The following is a 21,587-nucleotide window of genomic DNA, read 5'->3' as shown; positions in this document are numbered from 1 at the left end:
AAAAAGCTAAGTTTACTAAAAAAAATAGAATTTGAACAGGGTCTATGCCCTCCTTCTGGGTCCGCCCCTGCAATTCCAACGGCGAAATTTAAACTATCGTATAAGTACAGTTCTACTTTATAAAATGTAAAGGTAAATCAAATCTGATTTACTTCACAATCTAAATTAATGGTTGTCGATAAATTCAAGGAGATGCAGCTGCTAGTGAAATTGGGTACAAGACAATACGCATACGTCCATTTCAGGAAAAGTGCAGTGAAATCCGGTTTGCTTTACACAATCTAACCTAAATGCTACTCTCTCTTATTATAAATGTAGCTTATTTTAACCTACTCAACTATTTTTTAAATATAAGTTATTTTTGAACTTTTATATATTTTATCTCTTATTGTACTTGTTTAATAAATATTATCACTCTCGTAGATTAATGAGTTATCTTTTCCAATACAGAATAAATAAAAAGCAATAAGATAATTGGATCTACTTTCTTAATCTTTATGTATAAATCTAAAATGATCTATATTTGTAATTGATGAGAGTATTCATACATATGACAGTTGCATACTAGTACAGTTCATGGCCAATGTATGGTTGTATTATTGATGACTGAATTATATTGGGAACAGGAGGACGTGTTCCAGCCGATCCATCAATTCATCGCTTCTACTTCGATGTCCATTATCTAAGTCCAATATAGGCTATTTTTTAGAGAGAGAAAGTATAACATGAACTCTAGGAATATTTTCTTTTGGGTTTGAGAGCAGTACAGTTTTTATTTATTTATTTATTACTAACAGAGGAGTACAGATTTTGGATAGCTAATAGATAGCATAAATTCGGGCATTTGTATTCCAAGTAGGCCCAGTTCTAATGCGATTTGGTCAACAACAACTGATGACTCTTGCTTCTCCAACATCAAATTTGATTCTCTATCTGATGACACCATTTTGATGTGGACTAGGCAGGAACTAGAGTTTATCGGGTTTGAAATTAATACATCGAGCTGAACCTAGTTTGACATAAATTTGTCGAGCCTTCTTTTCTTTTGGCTTTGGGGATACAGTAAACAGGAGCTCCAGTATTTGGTATACAACTTTTTGCTTCAAAATCACTCTAATCGTACTCCACAAGAATCTGGCTCTAAAGGAGTATACGCAACCTATCAGTCAGCTCATGTTACATCAGATCAGCCGCCCGCCAGCTAAATCTACGGATGGCAGGACCAGCAGCCATGGTGAATTCATAACAATAAATCACAAAATATTCAAGTTGCATTGACAAGTATCCGACTAAATCAGTGGCCTAGGAATGGCAGGCTTCCATCAGTCGGAATGACTACCAAATTTTAGGCTCTCCAATGAAAGAATCAGAATCAAGCTCTAGTGTTTTGGGCAAGCTTCTTTGCGCGCCCATTGGACGGTTGCCCGTCGTCCTTTCCTCCAGCCTCAGGCTTCCGAGCCCAGGCAGGGGCTCGGTCAGGCTCGTAGCGGTAATCATAGAACAGCTCCTCGCCAGCGTTGATCCGTTCTTTGGCAAATATGCCTACCCTATGATCACCTGCTACCATGATAACCTTGGCGTAGCAATTTGGATCAGGGGAATGGTTGGCAAATTTCAACTTGTCACCCATTCTGTACGCATCAAGAACGAACTGCGTTCAAAAGAGTTTAAGTCAGCATGTGGCAGTGACCAAATGCAGATCAAATATAATATGCAGGATGTTGGACAAAGTGACTCGTCCAGTCCAAAAACTTGGTTCATGCAAAGGAACAGTACAGGGCTGGTCACATCTGGTGGTCAGCCAAGTATACAAAAACAAAATTCTTGCAGCCCGTCACCAGGATAATTTTGCACACGTACCTCATTATTCAAATTGAAAAGGAATGATGAATTTTCACGGTCGTATATCTTTCCCCGCTTATCTGCTTCCTTGTGGGAGATAAGTTCCCCAGTGTACTCGCCGAGATATTCATGTTTGCCAACACTATTCTGAAGATTTAAGAAAAGACATAAGATGGGATGAAGGGAAAGAGGAAGATAGAGACGAATGGACGAAGGGAAAGGATCAAACGAATAGTTTTACCTTAAGGAACGCTCCCCAGCCAGAAACATCAGATCTTCCAAGTAAGACCTGAGAAGACACAGGAACTCAAGACTAAGCAAAGACCATTGATCAAATATTTATCAAAATGGAAAGAGGAAATTCTAAGTAAAATGTAGCAAGACGCGTGTTTCATGATGTAAAACTACAATTCCATGCATTCTTTTAGTTTTACACTTCATAATCTCTTCCAACTAATGAGAAGAATGGTCTCCATCTCGAACTTCACTTTTACTTGACTTTATATTTTTGTATGTACCACAATGCCTGCTTTACATTAACTTTTCTGACCAAGTATGAACACAGGTTTTGTTTTGATATCCTAATTGGCCCAGAATTAGCTGGGAACAGACCATAAAAAAGAAAAGATACTGTTAAAGGGTTTTGACTTTCAGCTGAATTTGCTGCTAAACCAATACCAGCTTCAACAGTAATGACAACTAGCTCAAATAGAGTGAGACCGTTGCACTTAAATCACGTGTACATCACATTTTAGGCTGTACTAGATAAACAAAGCTATTAACAAGTGCAACTGTGGAATTAATTGACCTCAGACTCAAGAGACCCCTGTAAAAGGACTCGCCGATCTTTTTTCTTAGTAAATGACAGAAGGAACAGACAAATCAATTATCGTCTCAATGGAATTATAACCAAGATGCCAATAGCATGGGATATATCAAAGCAAAACTTTCTACCCTTTGTTGTTGTTTAAGAAGCAATTTCATGTTCCGGCATTCATAATTATCTCCTCTCTGGTTTGGGACTCCCAATGTACCATCACCACACCTGCAAGTTAGAAAATATAAGTGGAAAGGAGTAGTTCAATGTACTGATGATTTATTCCAGAAAAAAATGGATTTGAACGAGATTACACTAGGTTGAAGTTTGAATAAACCAGCAAATCACTTAGGCAAGGCTCTAGTAGCGAACCTTTTGAGCTAAACATGTATAAATCGTTATTTGCCTTTTACTCAACTGCATGTCATGTCAAAATCTTCCCTATTAAATTTTTGGTCGACGCGTAGCAAATTCAAATGAAACCACAAGAGATTTCATATAAATGCCACAGACCGCTGATAGTGAAGTTTTTTTTTAATACCTGAAAGTGAAGTTGTACACAATATGAAGCCTACCATTTTGTAAAGCCACCTGTATAAATCGGATATGTTCCCACAAATTTGCACAAAGCCTACCATTTTGTATTGTTAAAGGCACATATTAACTAGCATTCAATCCAGTATTTTAGCATAAGGTATGGCAAGATAATTCCAAATTACTACAATTGATGATTGTGAGGTGTAACTGATGACCAAACCTATTAATTTAGTTATCTTCAATCCAAACAGCTTGTGTAGACTTTTATATGCAGAATTCAGTATATCGAGGTACTACAATATAAACAGTCAATATTCTTATTCCACTTCCCAGCCACCAACGTTCCACATGAATTGATGAAGAAACTGCTACTTCAAGGTATGGAAACCCGCATAATGAAATTTGGCATTACAACCACTGCCTAATCCCAAGATCTCAGGTGATAAAATATGAGAAACATATGAAAGTTTCATGATACAGGTTACCAACTTCTAACGTACAGTTGTGAGAAGAAATAATTTTGAGGTATCACCAGTGCAATTTTCTCTAAATAGATAGCAATGAACTAACAAACAAAAAACCCCAAGAATTTCTCAGATTTTCAAATACATACCCGACCCAGCAGTTTCTGCAAACATCAGGATCGCATTCCCTGTCAGCAGCAAAGCATGGACATTGGCGGCTGCGACACTGACTCTTTGCACAATGACAACCTCGAAAACGATTCTTGCATATTTTTGGACATCTGGAATGCAGAAGGGAAGGGATAAACTTTCACACAAAGGACATAGTGAATCACTAAATTAATAAAGCAGGACTATGGTAACAGGTTGAACAAATGCTAATTTCCTTTCCAATCGAAATTAAGATTTCTCGAACTAAGAAAAAGTCAGCAAAGTAAAACTGGTATGCAATATCTTTGAACTCAAATGTTTCTAGGAGAAAAGGGTGCTAACAAGACAGCAAGTCAATGGGCAGCATTAGAAAAACATTGAATTATTCATGTATTCTAGCGAATTATGTAATAACATGCGAAAGCATAGTACGCATGTACATACACTACAGTTTTTTCATAAAAAAACACTATTAATATCCAGAAGGGCAACCATTCTTCATTTACATTCCGTCCGCAATAAGAGTAAAATAGCAGTATAAACTCTAAAAAAGGCAAAGTATCTGGCAGAATGGATAAATTTTTTCTGGTACCAGCAAAAGGTTGGTAAAAACATAATAGATATTGGTGCATAGTCAATAACTAAGCAAAACCCATACCAAACATACCAAGAATATACTTCCCATACATAGAAACTTACACGTGTGAATTTAAGTTGATGCAAAGGAAAACAAGTAACTCACCCACAGTATTTCTCACAGCATGTCCCATTTGTGAGACATGGACACTGCTTCCCACATGCAGATTGACACCCACAAGGATTATACTGTCGACAGGGCTGATCCTTCCTTTCTGTAATCCTTTTCCTTATGAAATGGTAACCTGCAGATTTCCAGGTGTATTTCAAACGACGGACTTTACCTCGCCTTCTAAAAAACCTTGATCTCGCACGCAACTCATTACCCTGGGATGTCAACATGGAAAACAACAAAATAAGTTGTGAACTGGAGGAAAAGTATCAATGAGGAATACAGTGAATCCAACCTTTATATATCCTTTAACAAGAGAATCAACACCACTAAGAGCTCCAGATGCACTACTGTTTTCAATATAATTCATATACTGAGAAACATCTCTGCATGTTTTCATTCCACCAAGAAGGTTTCGAGCAATTAAACAACTGCGTGCAAGACAAACCATGGGTTCAGTGTGACTATAGAGATTAGTTAATCCAAGATTAAATTGTTTTTACAATAACATTAGGAAGATCTCCAAGAAAAAGGAAAACTGAGGGCAAATATTATAATGGCACAGATTTATTAGAGCTGTTACAGAACTGCAGATTAATAATAGTGCATACCACTTCTTTTGGTGGGCTATATTATAAATGTGCTTCTTAACTATAGTTGTTAGAGTTGTATACATCATTTTTATGCAGACAGCTTATAACGGTGTGGATTAATTAGAGGTGTTGCAGTATTACACACATAGTTTGTGGGAACAAGATTATATCGTTATAACAGTGTAGATTAGTTAGAGTTATTATAGTTGTGTAGCAAATACATTTATTCTTTGAATCATTGGTATCACAGATGCATAAAAGCGAACACAACTGTATAATTAACCTGTGCCATCACGAGGGTTATTAAGAGTTGAATATCAGGAGAAAGAACCAACCTGTTCCTTCCAAAAATCTCTAATCCTTTCACCAGAAGTCCCTGCTCAATCACCTTCCAGGATCTACAGTTATCGTCCTGCTTGCATATATTCTCGTCAACAAATTCTTCTTTCCTTGAACTATCGTAACCAGCTGTTGCCGAATGTTGGTTGTTTGTTTCCTCCATTGAATCATTCTGAGCTTCAGCAAAAACTGAGTTATTCCCAATTTGATGTGTGCTCTTCTTTCTAGAACTTCTTGTGCTTGGAGAATTGGATTGAGAAGATACAAATGAATCCTTATTTCCGTTTCGTGTATCGGATCTAAGTTTCATGTCCCTTGCCCAAAGGGATCCACTAAGAGAACTAGAGTCCGATTGTGGCATTTCCCTTTGTCCTTTTTTCACACTCATAAGAATTCGTTCAGCAATTCTTCTATTGGTAACTTTCCTGATTCCACCTTTTGAGCCAATTTTAACTTTTGAGGGACTAGGAGAGTGTTGTGGAGATTTACTGCTTATTGGATGTATTTCTGAGTCACTGCTTTCTGAGGCAACTCTTGCAGTTGAAGAGCTTTCACTTTGTTGAGATTTGGTTTTTCTTCCACTGGAACCATGCTTTTTCCTTTTTAGGCCTGGCTGGTTTGTTGCATTGTCTGATGAGTGAGTTGGCTCCTCAGCATCAACAAGCATGTGAGAATCTGTTGCAGCTACAGAATTTAGTTTGGAGACCTGCAAAAATATGGTTAGCAAAATAAATATAAGGCAAAATCGTGTGCTTATGCTTCAGAAGGCTAAATGGTCACGCCACACAAGCCACTTTTTGGAAGTCATAGACTATAAATACAAACCATTTTATAACAATGAATGCCACAAGGTATACCATCATCCATGCCACTCCAAGCTGGTTGTTTTTCTGTCTGCGTATAGAAGACACAGATCAGTTAAAGTTAAATACACAATTTTAGAAATAACTTTTTCGACTTGAAAACTTACAGGAAATACTAAATCTTGAGAACACCCATGTAGTTTGCAATCGAAAACCTGTCAGCATCACAATGAGAAGAATGTTCATCAGCACAAAGGTCTTAGACAAAAAGATTATGAAAGCTAACAGTTGAGCATACTAGACATCGTCGACAAAAGAGATTGTCAAAGGAATCCAATGCTGCGTCCAAATCCTTGTCACAGTACAAATGTTCCACTTTGGCATTATATTCAATCATTTTCTTAGAAGAATCCTCAGTTTTCTCACCGTGTAGGATCTCATACCTAGCCTGTAAAATAGGACCGTATGTTCTATATGTCAGATCTGATAGATGAACTGGAAAAGGAAGGACCAAATAAACATGAAGCCAACGTGAGATTAATGAGTCATATGAACATAAAACTAGCCTTTATATCATCAGCAGCCCTCACAAAATGTTGAGCTAGCGCTTCCAGCACAGCATCAGATAGGCCACATTCTTGAATTGTCATCCTAACAAAAAGCAGCAGAGAAACTCGTTAGATGATATCACTATCAAGTGGAAAGCGACCACGTAGCAGAATCCAAAGTCTATGGTTGATCCATCCTTCCAAAGAAGCAATTAATTTAATATTTTAGATAGTTGAATAATATGCTAGAACAAAGTCTGCTTCCAAAGCAAACTTAACTTCCAAATTAAGATATCACTTTCTCCAGATCTACATCGTTAGACAAAGCAAAGTATATGAGCTGTACACAAGCTACAATAGGAAAATATTTATGAAAATAACGTAACTTTTAATTTAATCATGACAGATAACTGGAGGACACCTTGAATAACTCAATCAAACTTTTCATTGTTTTTGAAGGAATAGCAATTAAACAACAGATAAAACAGCCTTAATTAAACAAAGTAGAGTGCCTCCAAAGTGCTCTAATGTATTTATTAGCTATGGGAGTCCTCTACTGCATGAAAAGCAAAATGAATCCTCTCAAATAAAAAAGCAAAATGAAGCTACGCCTGCCATAATATTAACTGAACAGGGAAAGCTACACATACAAATGAACTTGTTACCAATGCTATACGAACAGAGAATGGCACATGATCTGTGGTATTTACGAAAAGAGAGGACCCATCCGTGATTCCAGATGGTAACTGGTAACTGATTTCACATGCCACTTCTTTACAAGCGCATTTGTATAAACTTTTCGTACACATACCGCCTCTCCTAGACTGTTTGCATTACTTTATGAATACTGAAATGAATCTTTTTCCAGAGAAAAATATGGCAAACCTTTACTTAGTAAAGTGTGTGCAATAGTATTTCTTCTAGAAATTATGTATTGTAAAATCAACAGATTTTTTTAATCCCAAGTCAGTGCAGAAATTAAAAAGAAGAGATTGCAGGCATGAAGGCAGAAAAAATCATCAGATTAACTATCTCAAGCTTCTGTACCAAATAATAAAACCATTGGCACCTGCAAACTCTTTTTTTCCATCTCTATTCTCCACAACACAATATTCAGTATTGGTGCAAATTAAAAGTGATAGCTGCTAGGCAATTTATACCCATGAAAGTTCTCCACTACACAGAGGGAAAGACCATGAATACCATGATATTTATTCAACTATTGTACTTGTATTTAGTAGATATCTCAAGATTCTTTACCGAAAAATAAAATCTTCAGCATCTGTGAACTCTTTCTTTTGTTCCTTATCCTTCAAAACACCAACACCATCTTCACTAGGGCTGCAAATTGAAAAAAAAAATGCTAGGCTATTTATACCTAGGAAAGCTCTCTACCAAAAGGAGGCGAATATATTAACCATATGATTTTTACTTTGGAATTTTAGAATAGCCGTTAAGGTAGCCCAGTGATCATTAATGGTATTAACCAAAACAGTTCTGTGAATTAACAAGATTACGAGAGTCTCAGACAATTAGTCGGCCAATTCAAAATTGGCGGTGGCTAAACCATCACATGTAGCGTATCAGAGAGCATTTAGCAAGATTAATCTGTCATTTTCTTCAACTGGTCGGCAAATTTCAAAATTAGCTTGTTGACTAAAATTCACTATCCAATAATATACTGCAAAGATGTAGACCGTGTATAGTGTAGATTAAGTTATGATCAATTGTGCCTAAAATAGTGTTACCTTAACAATCTGAATAAATTTATTCTTATTAATTTTAAACATGAGTGCATATATCGTTGAGGACATTTTTCTAGTCATCCATATTTTCCGATTGTCAGCCGGACAATTAGTCGCTTGGCGGTACTCATTCGTCCGATGACATTTCGTCATCCAAAATAGTGATCCAAAGTATATTTAGCGGACTTAAAAGATTAGTTGGCTGATAAATCCAATAAGTCTGCTGTTTTCTCAAAGGGTGGCTTTTTTTCCCTGACTAGTTGTGCAATCAATGCACTTATAACCACCATGTAGAATTTGTTAGTTTTTAGTCTGAGTGGAATGGAGTGCAATCAATGGAGTATGTAGTAAAACATTCAGACTTTATTAATGCTTGGAGGTACCATACTTTCTAACAGGTGCATAATGTTTTTTACTGCAGATGATTTACATAACTATCGCACTTGTATTATGTAGTTATGTACCTCAAGATATTGCTTCTTAAAAGGAAAATGTAACTTTTACCTTAATGAAATATAAGTGCAATAGCATTTCTTCATTAAACTATGTTTGCAAATCATCACATCCATCAGTTAATAGGCAAAAAAACAATAACTCAGGCTCCTTTACCGAATAATGCAATCTTCAGAATGTTTGAATCCATTTTTCTCTTCTTCGTCCTCAATGGCTTCATCTTCACTATCGCTGCAAATTAAGGCTTCGCCACAACTTGCATCATAGTAAATCCTTCGCCGACCAAGTACAGATTGGTCCTCTGTCATCCTCTGGTTCCTGCATAAAACCCCAGAAAACCTTAGATCTCAAGAGACCTTATGAGACTTTAGTCTTGAACATTAGGAAAAATGGGTTGTGATCTCATGCATGCATGTTTGCGTTCATGCGTTCAATTTTCAGCGGGGGCAAAAAAAACACTTCTTGAAAGCAAACTCTCAATTTATCAATATACCTTCAGACTCATGATTCTGTACTATGCAGACATGCAAGTAAATTCTTCATCAACTTTGAAAGAATAGGGCAAAGGCAGTAAAAGTCACCAAGCAAACATCCAGATTACTCACAAGACACTAACTTCGTCGTTCATGTAACAAAAATATGCAATCATTATAAAATATTCAGATTTTAACTTGTGGTTGTAACGGAATAGACACTTCCACTAGAACCGTCACTTATTCCAGTATAATAAGTGTAATAGCTTCAGAACTGCATCAATCAATAGTGCATTTTGTAGTTAATATTACCACCACATATCCCATTATCATAGACTGCCGATGATACAACTACAACAAGATCAGGTAAAAATATTGTAACATGTCGTTTCCTAAATGTATAGTAGGAAATGAATCTTATATGGCATTATTGCAATATATATATATATATATATATATATATATATATATATATATATATTAGCTAAATTTCTTATAATCAAAATACAATCAGCAAAGGCAGAAATTTAATGACTAGAAAAAAATATTACCGATACCAAATGATCACTAGAATAATCCAACCTCAACCACTCAAACTAAGATTGAACACAAAATTGTGCTGCTGTTAACTGTGTTTCAAGGTGTCTACGCATTATTTACTGTCAGCACCTAGTAGAAATATTCAAGGATTTGGGAATGTTGAGAAAAGCCTATGATTATAAACCGACCTGTCCAAAAATATCCATGTCGTGTAAGGTGGAAGCTTTGGCACTTCTGGTAGTTTGATCGGTCGAATGGCATTCCTTGCACCAAGATTTCCACCCAAAACAGCATTCGATGTGGAGAAAGAATTTTCTTCTTGGCAATTGTCACCATCTTTGTCAGCAGGACAAATTTCAGGACTATGCAAGGTGCTCAGTGCATCATCTTGCCTTTTCGTGAGAAAATTCGATACAACATCAGTACCATTTGATGTATTATTTTGCCTAGTTTTTGACAAATTGTAAGCATTCTGCGTAAAGGTGCTGAGATTAATCTTGTTCTGCTCTATCCTATTCTGGAAGAACAAAAAGTAAAATCAGCAACATAAATATCTGGCAAATATTTAGTAAAAGGACCAAATATGTAATTTCTTCGAAGCACCTTAATGTAAGTAAATCGATTTGCTGTAATTCTTTTCTTCAATGAGTCAATAACAGATAAAACATAGCGAGAGACAACATTTTCTTCTTCAGATCTCACAGCCGTAATACTGGGAGCCTAAAAAACATAAGCAGCAACTTTATCACAACTGGCGCACTGCAAACTCATATAGTTATATGATTGAATGACACACAGGTCAAGACCAAAAACATGGCCACTATCAGAAGTTCAGAACCCAACAACTAGTTTTTCTCAATGTGCGCAGCTCCAGCATTCTTAATAAAAGGCGGTGCACAACAGATAAGCGGATGACCATTTTGTAAATAATTCTTAACTGTTTAGCACAACCAAGACATAAGTTAAGCTAGTAAATAAACAAATGCACTACAGAGAAAACAATTAATCCAAAGGAACACATATCCAGCAAACCCTGTATGCATTCTTCAGATGAGCAGAATTTAGGGTTAGGCATGTACTTCTTTTTGAGTCCAATAAAGTTTTGACTTCAGATCAAAGGGTTAGCTAGTATTAAAACATAACTTCATTCTTGATAAAGCCAGTTATGGTCCATATTCCAATCATCTTATGTAACCGTACTTTATAGAATGAGCAAAATTGTTTGCATGAAAGATTGTGCAAACATCATTCATTTAGCTCTGTATTCTAACACAAGCAAGCTACTAAAATGTATGCCATGACCTTTTTATTTCTTAAATGAAAAGGGCATAAATGGATCAGAAAGACAAGATAGTAGAAATAAATAGCACAAAATTTCGCAGTCATTGGGTACTGCTACGACCAAGAAAATGCACGATGTCCTTCTATTTCATTAGTAAAATTTAGATAAATAATAATGGCATCACAGTTGCTGATTAGCACATGATGTCAGAGTACCATAGAGAACCAACAACTGTTTAAGAACATGAGAAGAGATTTTGTTATAATCTAATGTTCCTTATTGTTTTTCGTCAAAAAAGTGTTCCTTATTGTGCAGTTTGGTACCTCCACAATGGTTGTACTCCAGAATTCCCTTCTATGTGCAAAATGCAATAAGTTCAACAAAATATAAGGCAATACGTCAGATTCAGAAACGAAAAGAACGGAATCTGGGATGTAACCTGTCAAGCCACATTCTCTGGATACGATAAAATACATCACGGTAAATACAACAGTACAGAGTAGATGTGAGCTGGAACACACCAGCATTCAAGCTGAAGATGTTGTAGCTAGTCACATTCCATTCAACATTTTGCTAAAATGCAGTCTACAGACGGGGCAAAATGTTGACCAATCCGCTATCTCATCTCTGCAAATCACCCGAAATAAACCAAGTCGTCTCAGAAACACCAAGACAACCCTACCTACCGCCGCCACAAACACCATAGCCACCCCCGTCTGAACGCGCACACGACCGCAGCAAAAACCAAACAGGCAGCACAGAGTCCCGCCCCCAAAATCCGGCGCCCTCGCTTCCAGCCCCGCACGAACAGCGCCAGATATCTTCCCAAACGCCCCGAAACCCACCGATCGCCGCCGCAACAACCCCAAATTATACCCGCATTGCACATTTGCACCCTCGACCCAAGACGCGAGCCACCCACCGAACCGCGCGCACGGAACCTCAGCGTCGCAGGAGGGAGGTGCGGACCTGGGCGGCGCTGGTAGATGGGTGCGACCGGCCCGCAGACGCCGAGGCAGACGCGGACAACGCCGCCGCCGCCTCCATGGCGCGCGAAACCCTAGCCCTCGAGCGCACGCTCCCGCCTCCCCCACGAGTTGGGCGCCGAGTCGCTTGGTGGGGGAGAGGAGGGAGGCGAGGTGACGAGGGGGGATGGATGATTTTGAAATGGGCGGCTCGTGAGGCTGGCTGCCTGCCAACCGGACTACCGGTGGTCAACCCCATGGCGCCAGCGGATGTGGGACCGGGATTTGGTGGAATTTCCGTCACTGAGATGTGGGGTCAAGATTTGGTAGGGCCGAATGTCAGTGGGTGTGGGATAGGCCGTTCTGAACTTTGCGTAGGGGGGAGGCGTGGGGTCGGGTCAGGTAGGGTTGGTAGAGCGTGAGCTGTATACAGTAGGTTTTATGGAAACTAATGCGTTCATCTTTCTCTTTTCTCAAAAAAACTTCTACTGTATAGCTGATGCTTCTTCTTTTTCTGCACGAGCATGAAATATAGAGTACGTGTACATGTAGATAAAATATAGCCCGGAGATAAAAGCATATTGTCCATCGTAAGCTTGAGCCTAAAAACCTAGAACGAGAATATGATAGATTAGGTCATATTTTAATTTCACAATGGTAGCTAACCGAGACCCGAGGGAATGCAGTCCCAAATGTTCAGTTAGACCATCTTTAACCGATTTCCGTCAGGGTCTAGAATCAATTCGTGAAGGAATTTTCGTTTCCTTCATCACTTCAACGGTTTCTCTTCACAGTTTCCATCACGAAGATATTATCAAGGTCATTCCCTTCATGATGTGATTTTCTCATTTCACTTTATAAATATCTTCGAATGGAAGCTGTTGGAGATGAGAGAAAAAAAAAGAGAATGGGAATGCGGAGGAGAATCGGGAAAAGAATAAAATGAAGGGAATATGGTTGGAGATGATCTTAACTACGCATGTTAGGCTAGAAAACAATCGAGATCCCGCTGGAATGCAACACCAAATACAGTGATTAAAATTAAATGTTGCCATAGGTTGGAACAGCTACGACTGTAACTCTGCAAGGGAATGTAGTACTAACTAGGGTTTCATTTACCGGTAAATAAGATTTATCAGAGGTCATCGGTAAACATACTTATCGAATATATCATAGCAAATTCAAACAATTTCAAAAATTCAAAAAAAAGCATGGATTGGCTAGAAATTGTCCCTAATCAATTAATCACCACAAATTGCATATAACAAAAAAAGAAATAAGACAATATCATAAATCAATAGCACGTTAGATAGATTCATTACACCGAACGTAATAATGTCATCCAAAATGCCTATGAGAGAGTAATTATAAAGTTAGCCAACTAATTATAGAAAATAAATAGAGGACTTCTTTTAAAAAGGTATTGCAGGAAGAGTCTTGGAGGGTTGCAAATGGGATGCTGAGAGCCTAATACTGATGGAGTTATAACATAATTCCTCTTTATATTTGTCATTCTAATTGTGCCAAGTGGGATCAGATTATGAAATACACAGTTAAGAGAGCAAATTATGAGCTGAAATTCAAATGGATACAGAGTTTCATCTAGCATCAATGAGATTACGGCAAAAATTAAGCAATGTAAGTGCTTAATGCAACATCCACAATAGATAAATTAGGAAAAATTATATATTTTTTCTATGTTCGAGGACAACCAATTTCGCTTAATCTGCTGCTGCAAACAAGTGGATAAAAGCAAACAATTTATCCCCCACCAATATTAACAAACAAAACCATTGCAATGATCTTGGATCATGACGCTCTTCGAGCACAATATAAGTTTCAATCCCAATCAAGAAAGCGTGCACTAACTTAAAGATCATGACTGAATAACAGCAAAATCAAGCAAATTCCAGCGTGCCATCAACACATTGCATCGACTCAAAATGAATAATACAGCCTACAGCTATAAATGCATTTTTCACCATAAAAGATGCACCAAAAGTTGCATTTTTTTAGCATACCTGCAGCCTGGATCCACCAAATCAAGAAAACAACTCACCGGCCTCCTCCGCTTTGCACCAAGCAATATCGATGTTCCTCCATGACCCACCATTTCGCCACCTCCTCCTCCTGTGTCGCCGCCTCCTTCCTTAAGCAGCCGCATCACGTCCTCCACGACAACGTGTGCAGCCAACTCTGTCTGGAGCTAGACCAAAGCCACAAGGGGTGAGTAGGGCACTTCAAGTGGTAATAATTTTAAACCATCCAATATATACATAACAGTTTCTACAAATGAGCTATCTTAATAGTACAACATACCAAAGGTAACAACTTCTCAAATGATTCGATGATTTAAAATAGCAGCTTCTACAAATAAATATCTTAACAGAACAACATACCTTAGATAATAGCTTCTCAAAATGATAAAATAAAAATAACAACATCTACAAATGAACTATCTTAACAGAACAACATACATTAGCTAACAGCTTCTCAAAATGATAAAATAACAACTTCTAATTAACCAAAGGTAACTATCTTATACATAACAACATGAATGGTTCTACGGGCAACAAAACAATTAGTTGGTTTAAAACAATGAACTAGATCGGAATTTAGCAAGTATATCAGGCATTCAGAAAATTAGTATACTATATATCACCTAAGGATATTGGTATGTTGCTGAAGATCAGTAATCATATATCACAACAGTAAAGTTAGGAGTAATGTAAAGCAAAATAGTTGTAATCAACAGAAAAAAACTAAATAACTCATGATATTTTCCATTCCACAATTCAGCCAATAAAATCTCACAACCATATAACACAGGAGAATGGTAGAAACAATATAGCACAACCATATAATCATATATAATAATAATAATAATAATAAATAAACAATATAACCACTCCATGAGGAATTTAATTAGCAAATGTAAAAAGGTATTTCCGGTTGCAGATGGATAAGAAAATGCAGCAACCACACAACAAACAAATGAGTAATAACTTGCCTTCAAATCAAGGACCAGACTTGCATGTCCAGCAGCTAAAAAATTGAAACAAACAAATGGCCACACCAATAAATCTGTGAGACGGCACATATCCATATAGATATATAAGCACTTTATCCCATATAGATCTAAGCACTTTATCTTATACAGACCTGCAACTATTTCTAATCACATCAAAACTTTGCAGCTTTTGCCAAAAATGTATGCACAGACCATCACATATATATTCTATCCATTAATCGGTTGGCTACTTATCTCATTTGTTCATACCAAAAAGAGAAGAGGAAAAATCACATGCAAATAGTCTAGATCTGAGATGTTTTGCTCACCTCCTGTACGTGCGGCGTGGTGTTGGACAAGGGGATCGGAGCTAGGATGGCTGGAGTCAGTGGAGAAGGGCCCGATTTGGTGGAGAATGGCATTGACGGTGAGCTTGGGATGGTCGTGAGGTCGACACAGAGGCGGACAACGGTGACCTCTGGATGTGCACGTCGTGTCTGCTATTTGAGGAACAAGGACAGGGGTGGCAGAGAGATAGCCAGATTCAACCCTGTGTGGTGGCAGAGGTCGGTTTGTAGCCACTGCCTAGGGTTTTTTTGAGAGAGAGGCGACGCAGGAGAGCAGTCAGGAGAGAACAACTTGGGAGGGAGAGGGGGAGTAGGTGACCCATGGTTAGAGGCTATATCTAGTGGTAAAAGTGGGTAATTTTCTCTGAACTTTATGGGTTCTTCGGTTTCTAATAGAGTGGCTCCACAAGTGAAGCAACTTTTTGCCCGCTTTACCGATGTGTACAGGAAAGAGAGATGCTCCACGGATCGGTCTGCTCCGAAAAATAGAGTTACTTCGTTTGGCAGGTTTTGCTTCAGATCTAGTGTGGATTTCGGATCTGAAGTTCTGTCAAACACCCCTTAAACTAACTTACCCAAAAGCTAGAGATTAGATTTCATGTTGGATGTGAGGGAGACTCTCGTTTTCCACTATTTCGTATGTAACTTCAAGTTTTTAAAGTAACAAGGGCACGCCTAAATCCAGTTCATGTAGGAACTGAAAAAAAAATCCCAAAAGTCTGCTGGGTGGGCTTGCAGGGGGAAAGATACATGGGACTGGAATTTGGAAATTGAAAAAGAAGAAGAAGGGAATGGAGAGTGTGCTTGAATTCTCAAAACGATAAGGAAGCTGAAGGGCAGGGGCAGTGCATAGAAAAAAAATAGAGAATTTTGTTCTGCTAAGTCTGATTAATTGTAATTCACAAAAATATCAAAACACTGTCTACCAAAACTTTGGCTACAATTGTATATTTGACAAGTAAGCTAGGAGGCTAAGAAGTTAAGCTGTACTAAGTTGTGGCAGAAACCAAACATTATCTAAGCAATCATCCAAATAGATCCTTAGTTAGAAAAAAGTCTAGCATGCCTAATTTGTAGCAAAGAACCAAACGATACCCCAAACTCGCCTAAAATTTAGCGAAGTTTGGTACGTAACCAAACAAATTCTGAAGAGACCCGGAAGGGAGAAGGCAGGGGCACCCAAAACAAATTGGGAAGTTTGCTTTTGCAGATTGTGAACAGTAAGTAATTCACCACAAAATCATATGTTACCTCAATCTCACAAATTGGCAATTTGTAAATTCCACGAGATTTCGAACCTGCACAAACTCAAACGCGAATATCTCTTGAAGAAGAAAGAAAAATATTCCTCGCAGAAAAAATGTAAATAAAAAGCTTATCCCGTATTGTCCAATTCAAACATCCATCGTCTTCGCTCCTCACTCCCTTTCTTTCCGTCAGCTCGACTCTCCCCTTCTCCTGCCTCTGCGAGCGCGACCATTCCCGCCGCCGCCATGCCGCTTGCCCTCTCCTTCCTCCACCTCTCCCCTAACCCCGCACCCCTCCACCCCTTACCGATCCAACGCAGCCGCCACCTCTCCCTCCGCGCAGACCCCCTGCCCCGACGCGCTGCGGTGGCGACGGCGGCGACCGAAGCAGAGAACCCGTCTGCGGCGCCCGCGGCGGCGGACGTTGAGATGGTCCGCGGGACGGATGGCGTGTGGACGGCACGGTCCCCGACGGTGGTGGTCCTGTAGGACCTCGACAACAAGCCCCCGCGCGGGCCGCCGTTCCCGGCCGCCGCCTCGCTCATCGCCGCGGCCTCCCTCCTCGGTCGCGTCGTCTCTGTCTCCGCCTTTGCCAACCGCCACGCCTTCTCCTACCTCCCCTCCTGGGTCTCCGCCGATCGCCGCGACCGCCGCGCCCTGGACCTCGCCGAGCGTGCCGGCGTCGCGGCGCCGCCCGTGCCCTACTCATGCGCCGTCTGCGGCCGCCGCTTCCCCACCCGCCCCGACCTCACTCGCCACTTCCGCCAGCTCCACGAGCGCGAGCGCAACAAGAAGCTCTCCCGCCTCCACTGCCTCAAGGGCAAGAAGCGGCAGAAGTTCCGCGAGCGGTTCATCTCCGGCAACACCAAGTACAACGACGCCGCCCGGGAGCTCCTCACCCCCAAGGTCGGCTACGGGCTCGCCTCCGAGCTCCGGCGCGCGGGCGTTGACGTCCGCACCTTCTCCGACAAGCCGCAGGCCGCGGACCAGGCGCTCAAGCGCCAGGTGAAGCACTCCGTCGCCTGTGGCGTCGATTGGTTGGTGCTAGCCTCCGACGATTCCGACTTCACCGATGCAGTGCGCAAGGCACGCGATGCCGACCTGAGGACGGTGGTGGTCGGTGACGGCTGCCGCACACTTGGCAACATTGCTGACATTTGGTTGCCATGGGATCGAGTCGAGAATGGGGAGGTCGTTGATGAGGAGATGCTGCGGAACTGCACACTTCCAGAGTTCGGAAACGAACGGGAAGATGAGCGGGGTGAGGAGTTCACAGTGGACTGGGATTCCAGTGACTTGGATGATGCTGTTGATGGCATTGTTGGCGCGAGGACCAGTTTGCTTGGAGCTGCGACATCGTCTGCATTTGCCGATGAGGACATTACCGACGGTATATTTGGAGGTAGCGATGACGAGGATGAGGATGGTTACTTGTGAGTTTCATGTGGGGATTGACAGGTAAACACTTGGATGGATACATTTCTTTTGTTTTTTGTACTGTTGTACATGTGACATGATCAATTGATCATGTAGGAATTAGCAAACTATCATACAACTAGTAACAAGATTATCTTCCTTAGAAAAATAACCGGGTGATGAATATTGCGCCTGTTTTCTTCAGTCAACTAAACTGAACTAATCCACCTCTCTAGTGTTAATTTGGGGGCTTGGAAGCAGACTAATTAATTAATTTTAGTGATTGTGCACAATTGCAACATTCTCCAGAAAATTGGGGATCTCATATCTAGTTTATAAAATTTATGAAGGCAAAGAAAATCATATGTGATAAAACATAAAATAAATTGTTATATGTCTATGAATTAGGTTAGACTCTAAATGCATAAGACTAGTCTCGTAAGGTTGTATCCTGTTGATTGGTTGGGTTGCTGTATAGACCTATCAGCAGTAATATAAAGGCAAAACCCAGAACCTTTGATTCTGGAAGCTGAAAAAACGCACTGAACAGCAAATGAAGCTGCCAGTTGCCCACAAGTAGGATTTAGCTGTCTAATAAGGAAAATAATCATATGAGATCGGTTCTTTTGCGTTTGCAGTCTGTATATAATTTATGGTGTGGTACATGATAATTTATTTTCTTTTTTATTTTATTACATATAATTTTCTATTTTTATAATAAGTTTTATGGGAAATTTTATCACGTGTCACGCTACGAATTAGATTCAGATCTTAAATACGTAATATCAGATATCATATAATTATATCTGATCAAATAATCCTACATCTCTGTATGCTTATGGTCTCCTAGTTGATGTTCCTCTTCCTCCTACATCTCTGTATGCGCCGTTCGGTCTTCAAGGTGCTAGCTTCTTCATGATAGGTAACATTCTTAATTGGAGTGTGCTAGGCCTCAAGCTGAAGATCAGCTTGTGAATAAGTGGTGAGCGTGTGTCTTATAAAAGTAAATTTTATAGAATCTGATCTTATAAAAAAAATTCTCCTGCAATGATATGTGTCTACTCTCTCTCCTCTTCAATACAATCATTATAAAATTTGTTTTCATGTCCGGTAGCTGGTCGGGAGGAAGTGGGGGTGCTGGGCTGGAGGACGGATAGCCAACGTCAACTGATTTCACGAGATAGGTCGTGCGTCTACAGATACACGTGAAGTTGTATTTCCTCTAATTTCGTCGGCAAGCTGTTCTCATGAGAATGCGCATGTGATCGAGCGGCGCGCGTAACCTTCGTACGATTTCTTGCTGCAGATCGACTGCCCAAGTAATTTAAACTGGATTAATTTCATCCCTCGAATGCAAGGACCATGGTCCTTTCAGCTGACGTGTTTACACTACGGTAGACTCAGTACCTTCACAACAATATATAGCAGTACCGGTGTATGCCATACATGTATAGGTTCAGCAATACCAGTAGCTAGGGGCTATTTGGTTTTTTGCCCTAACAGTCCAAGCTAAAATTTGATCGGATGTTAAATTAGTACGGTGTTAAATTTTGATCATTAAAATGACGTTTGGTTTGAGATCAAGTAAATTTTTTTTACAAGAGTAGACTAGGGAATGTGAATCGATTGCACCCACTATGTATCACAAGTGTGTGATTTAGCAGTAACTAATGAAATCTTTCTCTTTAATTAATTTTTTTTAAATCTTATCAGGACACATTGTCATACAAACCAGGGGTGAATCTTAAGGGGAGGAGGAGGTGCTCAAAGCCCCTTAACGGCTGCTACTCCCCTTAACCCTCTCATGCCCCATTTTGTGCAAGAGAAGGAGGAGAAGAGAAAAAAGATGAGGTGGAAGAGGAGAAAGAAGATCAATTCCCCTTCACGACTAGTTGCATCCGCCAGGGAAACACAGAGGAGGCATGGGGGCGCAGGTGTTTTTTGTGAGTCTTAGGGCATATCCGATGGTTATAGATAGCTACCATCTTTTAGCTGAGAGAGTATATTTCTTAAAATTTATACGGGTCTTACTGTTTATAATTTTTCATATCTCACAGAGAAGAGATGTTGAGATGACTTACAAGTCCTAGCTCTTCGTCTCTACTAGCTGAGAGAGCTAGTGCTTACTTATCTATCCCTTCTACTATCTTCGTTATCTTTTAGATATTATTTTAGTCTTTGGCATACAGAACAATGTTACAATAAATTCTTTTATATATGACATGTTTAACCTTCTTGAATTCTCAAACATTCAATTAATGACACATAAGTCATCAGTCCACAACATTTATTAAATTAAAACTCTACTTTTCAATGGCCTTTAACATGGATACTCTAGTAAAATATCACTTGAAAAACTAAAACAACATTTATTTAAAAATAAAATTAAATCCCTAAAACAACATCTATTTGAAAACGAACTTAGTATAAGATATAAAAAATCCGATTAGTCACAACTTAAAAAAATATACTTTCTTAATTAAGAGATATTTCCTCCGTTTCACAATATTTGTCTATGACCTTAGGAGTATCTGTCTCAAATTATTTGTCTATTGCGGTAATTAATGATGTTTTATGGTTCATTTTTCTACTATACTTTTGAGTGCATGCATACATATATTTTAACGTTGTTAAGTTACTTGCTCTCATCCTTACATTGATTAGGAGTAATATAGTTATCTCACTATATTAGTTTGTGTGGATAAACATTACTAAAAAGATGCCGCTATGACAGGAATATGATGTGCTCCTCGTACTCCAGGCGGCCCCCCTGCATGCCACCAAGTCAAGAGCAGATCAGCAGAACCAACCACTGCCAGTAGGCTCTGTCACTTAGCCCACTCCAGTGTCACTCGCCCATCGATCTGCATTCATGGGCCGCCGGGCACCACCCCCTTCCCCATGCCTCGGCGTATTGTAGCAAGACGCAGTAAATTTTTCTGCAGGTTTCAGTGCCTGGCAATCGCGTCCGTGATTTTTTATCGTTCACTTGCGTGCAGTTTGGACGGACACGTAGGTGGTTTTGGTCTGCGTTACGTCTCCACTAGAAAAAAGCGAGTGCTGTCTGATACTGGACCGAATGCTACGCGAGCCGTACATTTGGTTCATGCCAAAACAAAGGGTTTCCGTGTACCAACACCGGTGGACAGACACGACACGACGACATCTCTCGGCGTTGCCGGCGAAGGAAACCTGGCATGAAAGAGCTGGTCACTTTACGACTCGCGATTCCAGCGCCAGGTTTCGTACGTGCCTCAGTGAGGTTTTC

The 21,587-nt window shown here is 39.6% G+C and overlaps 1 protein-coding gene and 1 pseudogene across 5 annotated transcripts; one reads left to right on the top strand and one right to left on the bottom strand.

Moving 5' to 3' along the window:
- Nucleotides 1-1,013: 1,013 nt before the first annotated feature.
- Nucleotides 1,014-12,514, bottom strand: LOC133930799 (histone-lysine N-methyltransferase EZ1-like). 5 transcript variants are annotated; one of them, XM_062377539.1, is made up of 17 exons: nucleotides 12,304-12,513; nucleotides 10,656-10,772; nucleotides 10,241-10,569; nucleotides 9,196-9,357; nucleotides 8,102-8,182; nucleotides 6,860-6,944; nucleotides 6,592-6,741; nucleotides 6,461-6,508; nucleotides 6,316-6,384; nucleotides 5,487-6,196; nucleotides 4,854-4,989; nucleotides 4,553-4,773; nucleotides 3,810-3,941; nucleotides 2,797-2,887; nucleotides 2,084-2,131; nucleotides 1,861-1,989; nucleotides 1,014-1,651 (listed from the first exon to the last, which is right to left on the bottom strand). In XM_062377539.1, the coding sequence occupies exons 1-17, from the start codon at nucleotides 12,379-12,381 to the stop codon at nucleotides 1,373-1,375; spliced, it is 2,865 nt and encodes a 954-aa protein (XP_062233523.1). In that variant the 5' UTR covers nucleotides 12,382-12,513; the 3' UTR covers nucleotides 1,014-1,372. The 5 variants fall into 5 exon arrangements, with proteins under 5 accessions (XP_062233523.1, XP_062233527.1, XP_062233524.1 ...); XM_062377543.1 differs by having other exon boundaries at nucleotides 12,257-12,319; XM_062377540.1 differs by lacking the exon at nucleotides 12,304-12,513 and adding an exon at nucleotides 11,856-11,942.
- A 4,590-nt stretch (nucleotides 12,515-17,104) lies between these two features.
- Nucleotides 17,105-20,496, top strand: LOC133930797 (uncharacterized; annotated as a pseudogene).
- Nucleotides 20,497-21,587: the final 1,091 nt, after the last annotated feature.

Source organism: Phragmites australis, chromosome 10 (genome assembly GCF_958298935.1).
Source record: "Phragmites australis chromosome 10, lpPhrAust1.1, whole genome shotgun sequence".
Lineage (NCBI taxonomy): Eukaryota > Viridiplantae > Streptophyta > Magnoliopsida > Poales > Poaceae > Phragmites > Phragmites australis.
This window is presented reverse-complemented; position numbering and strand designations above follow the sequence as displayed.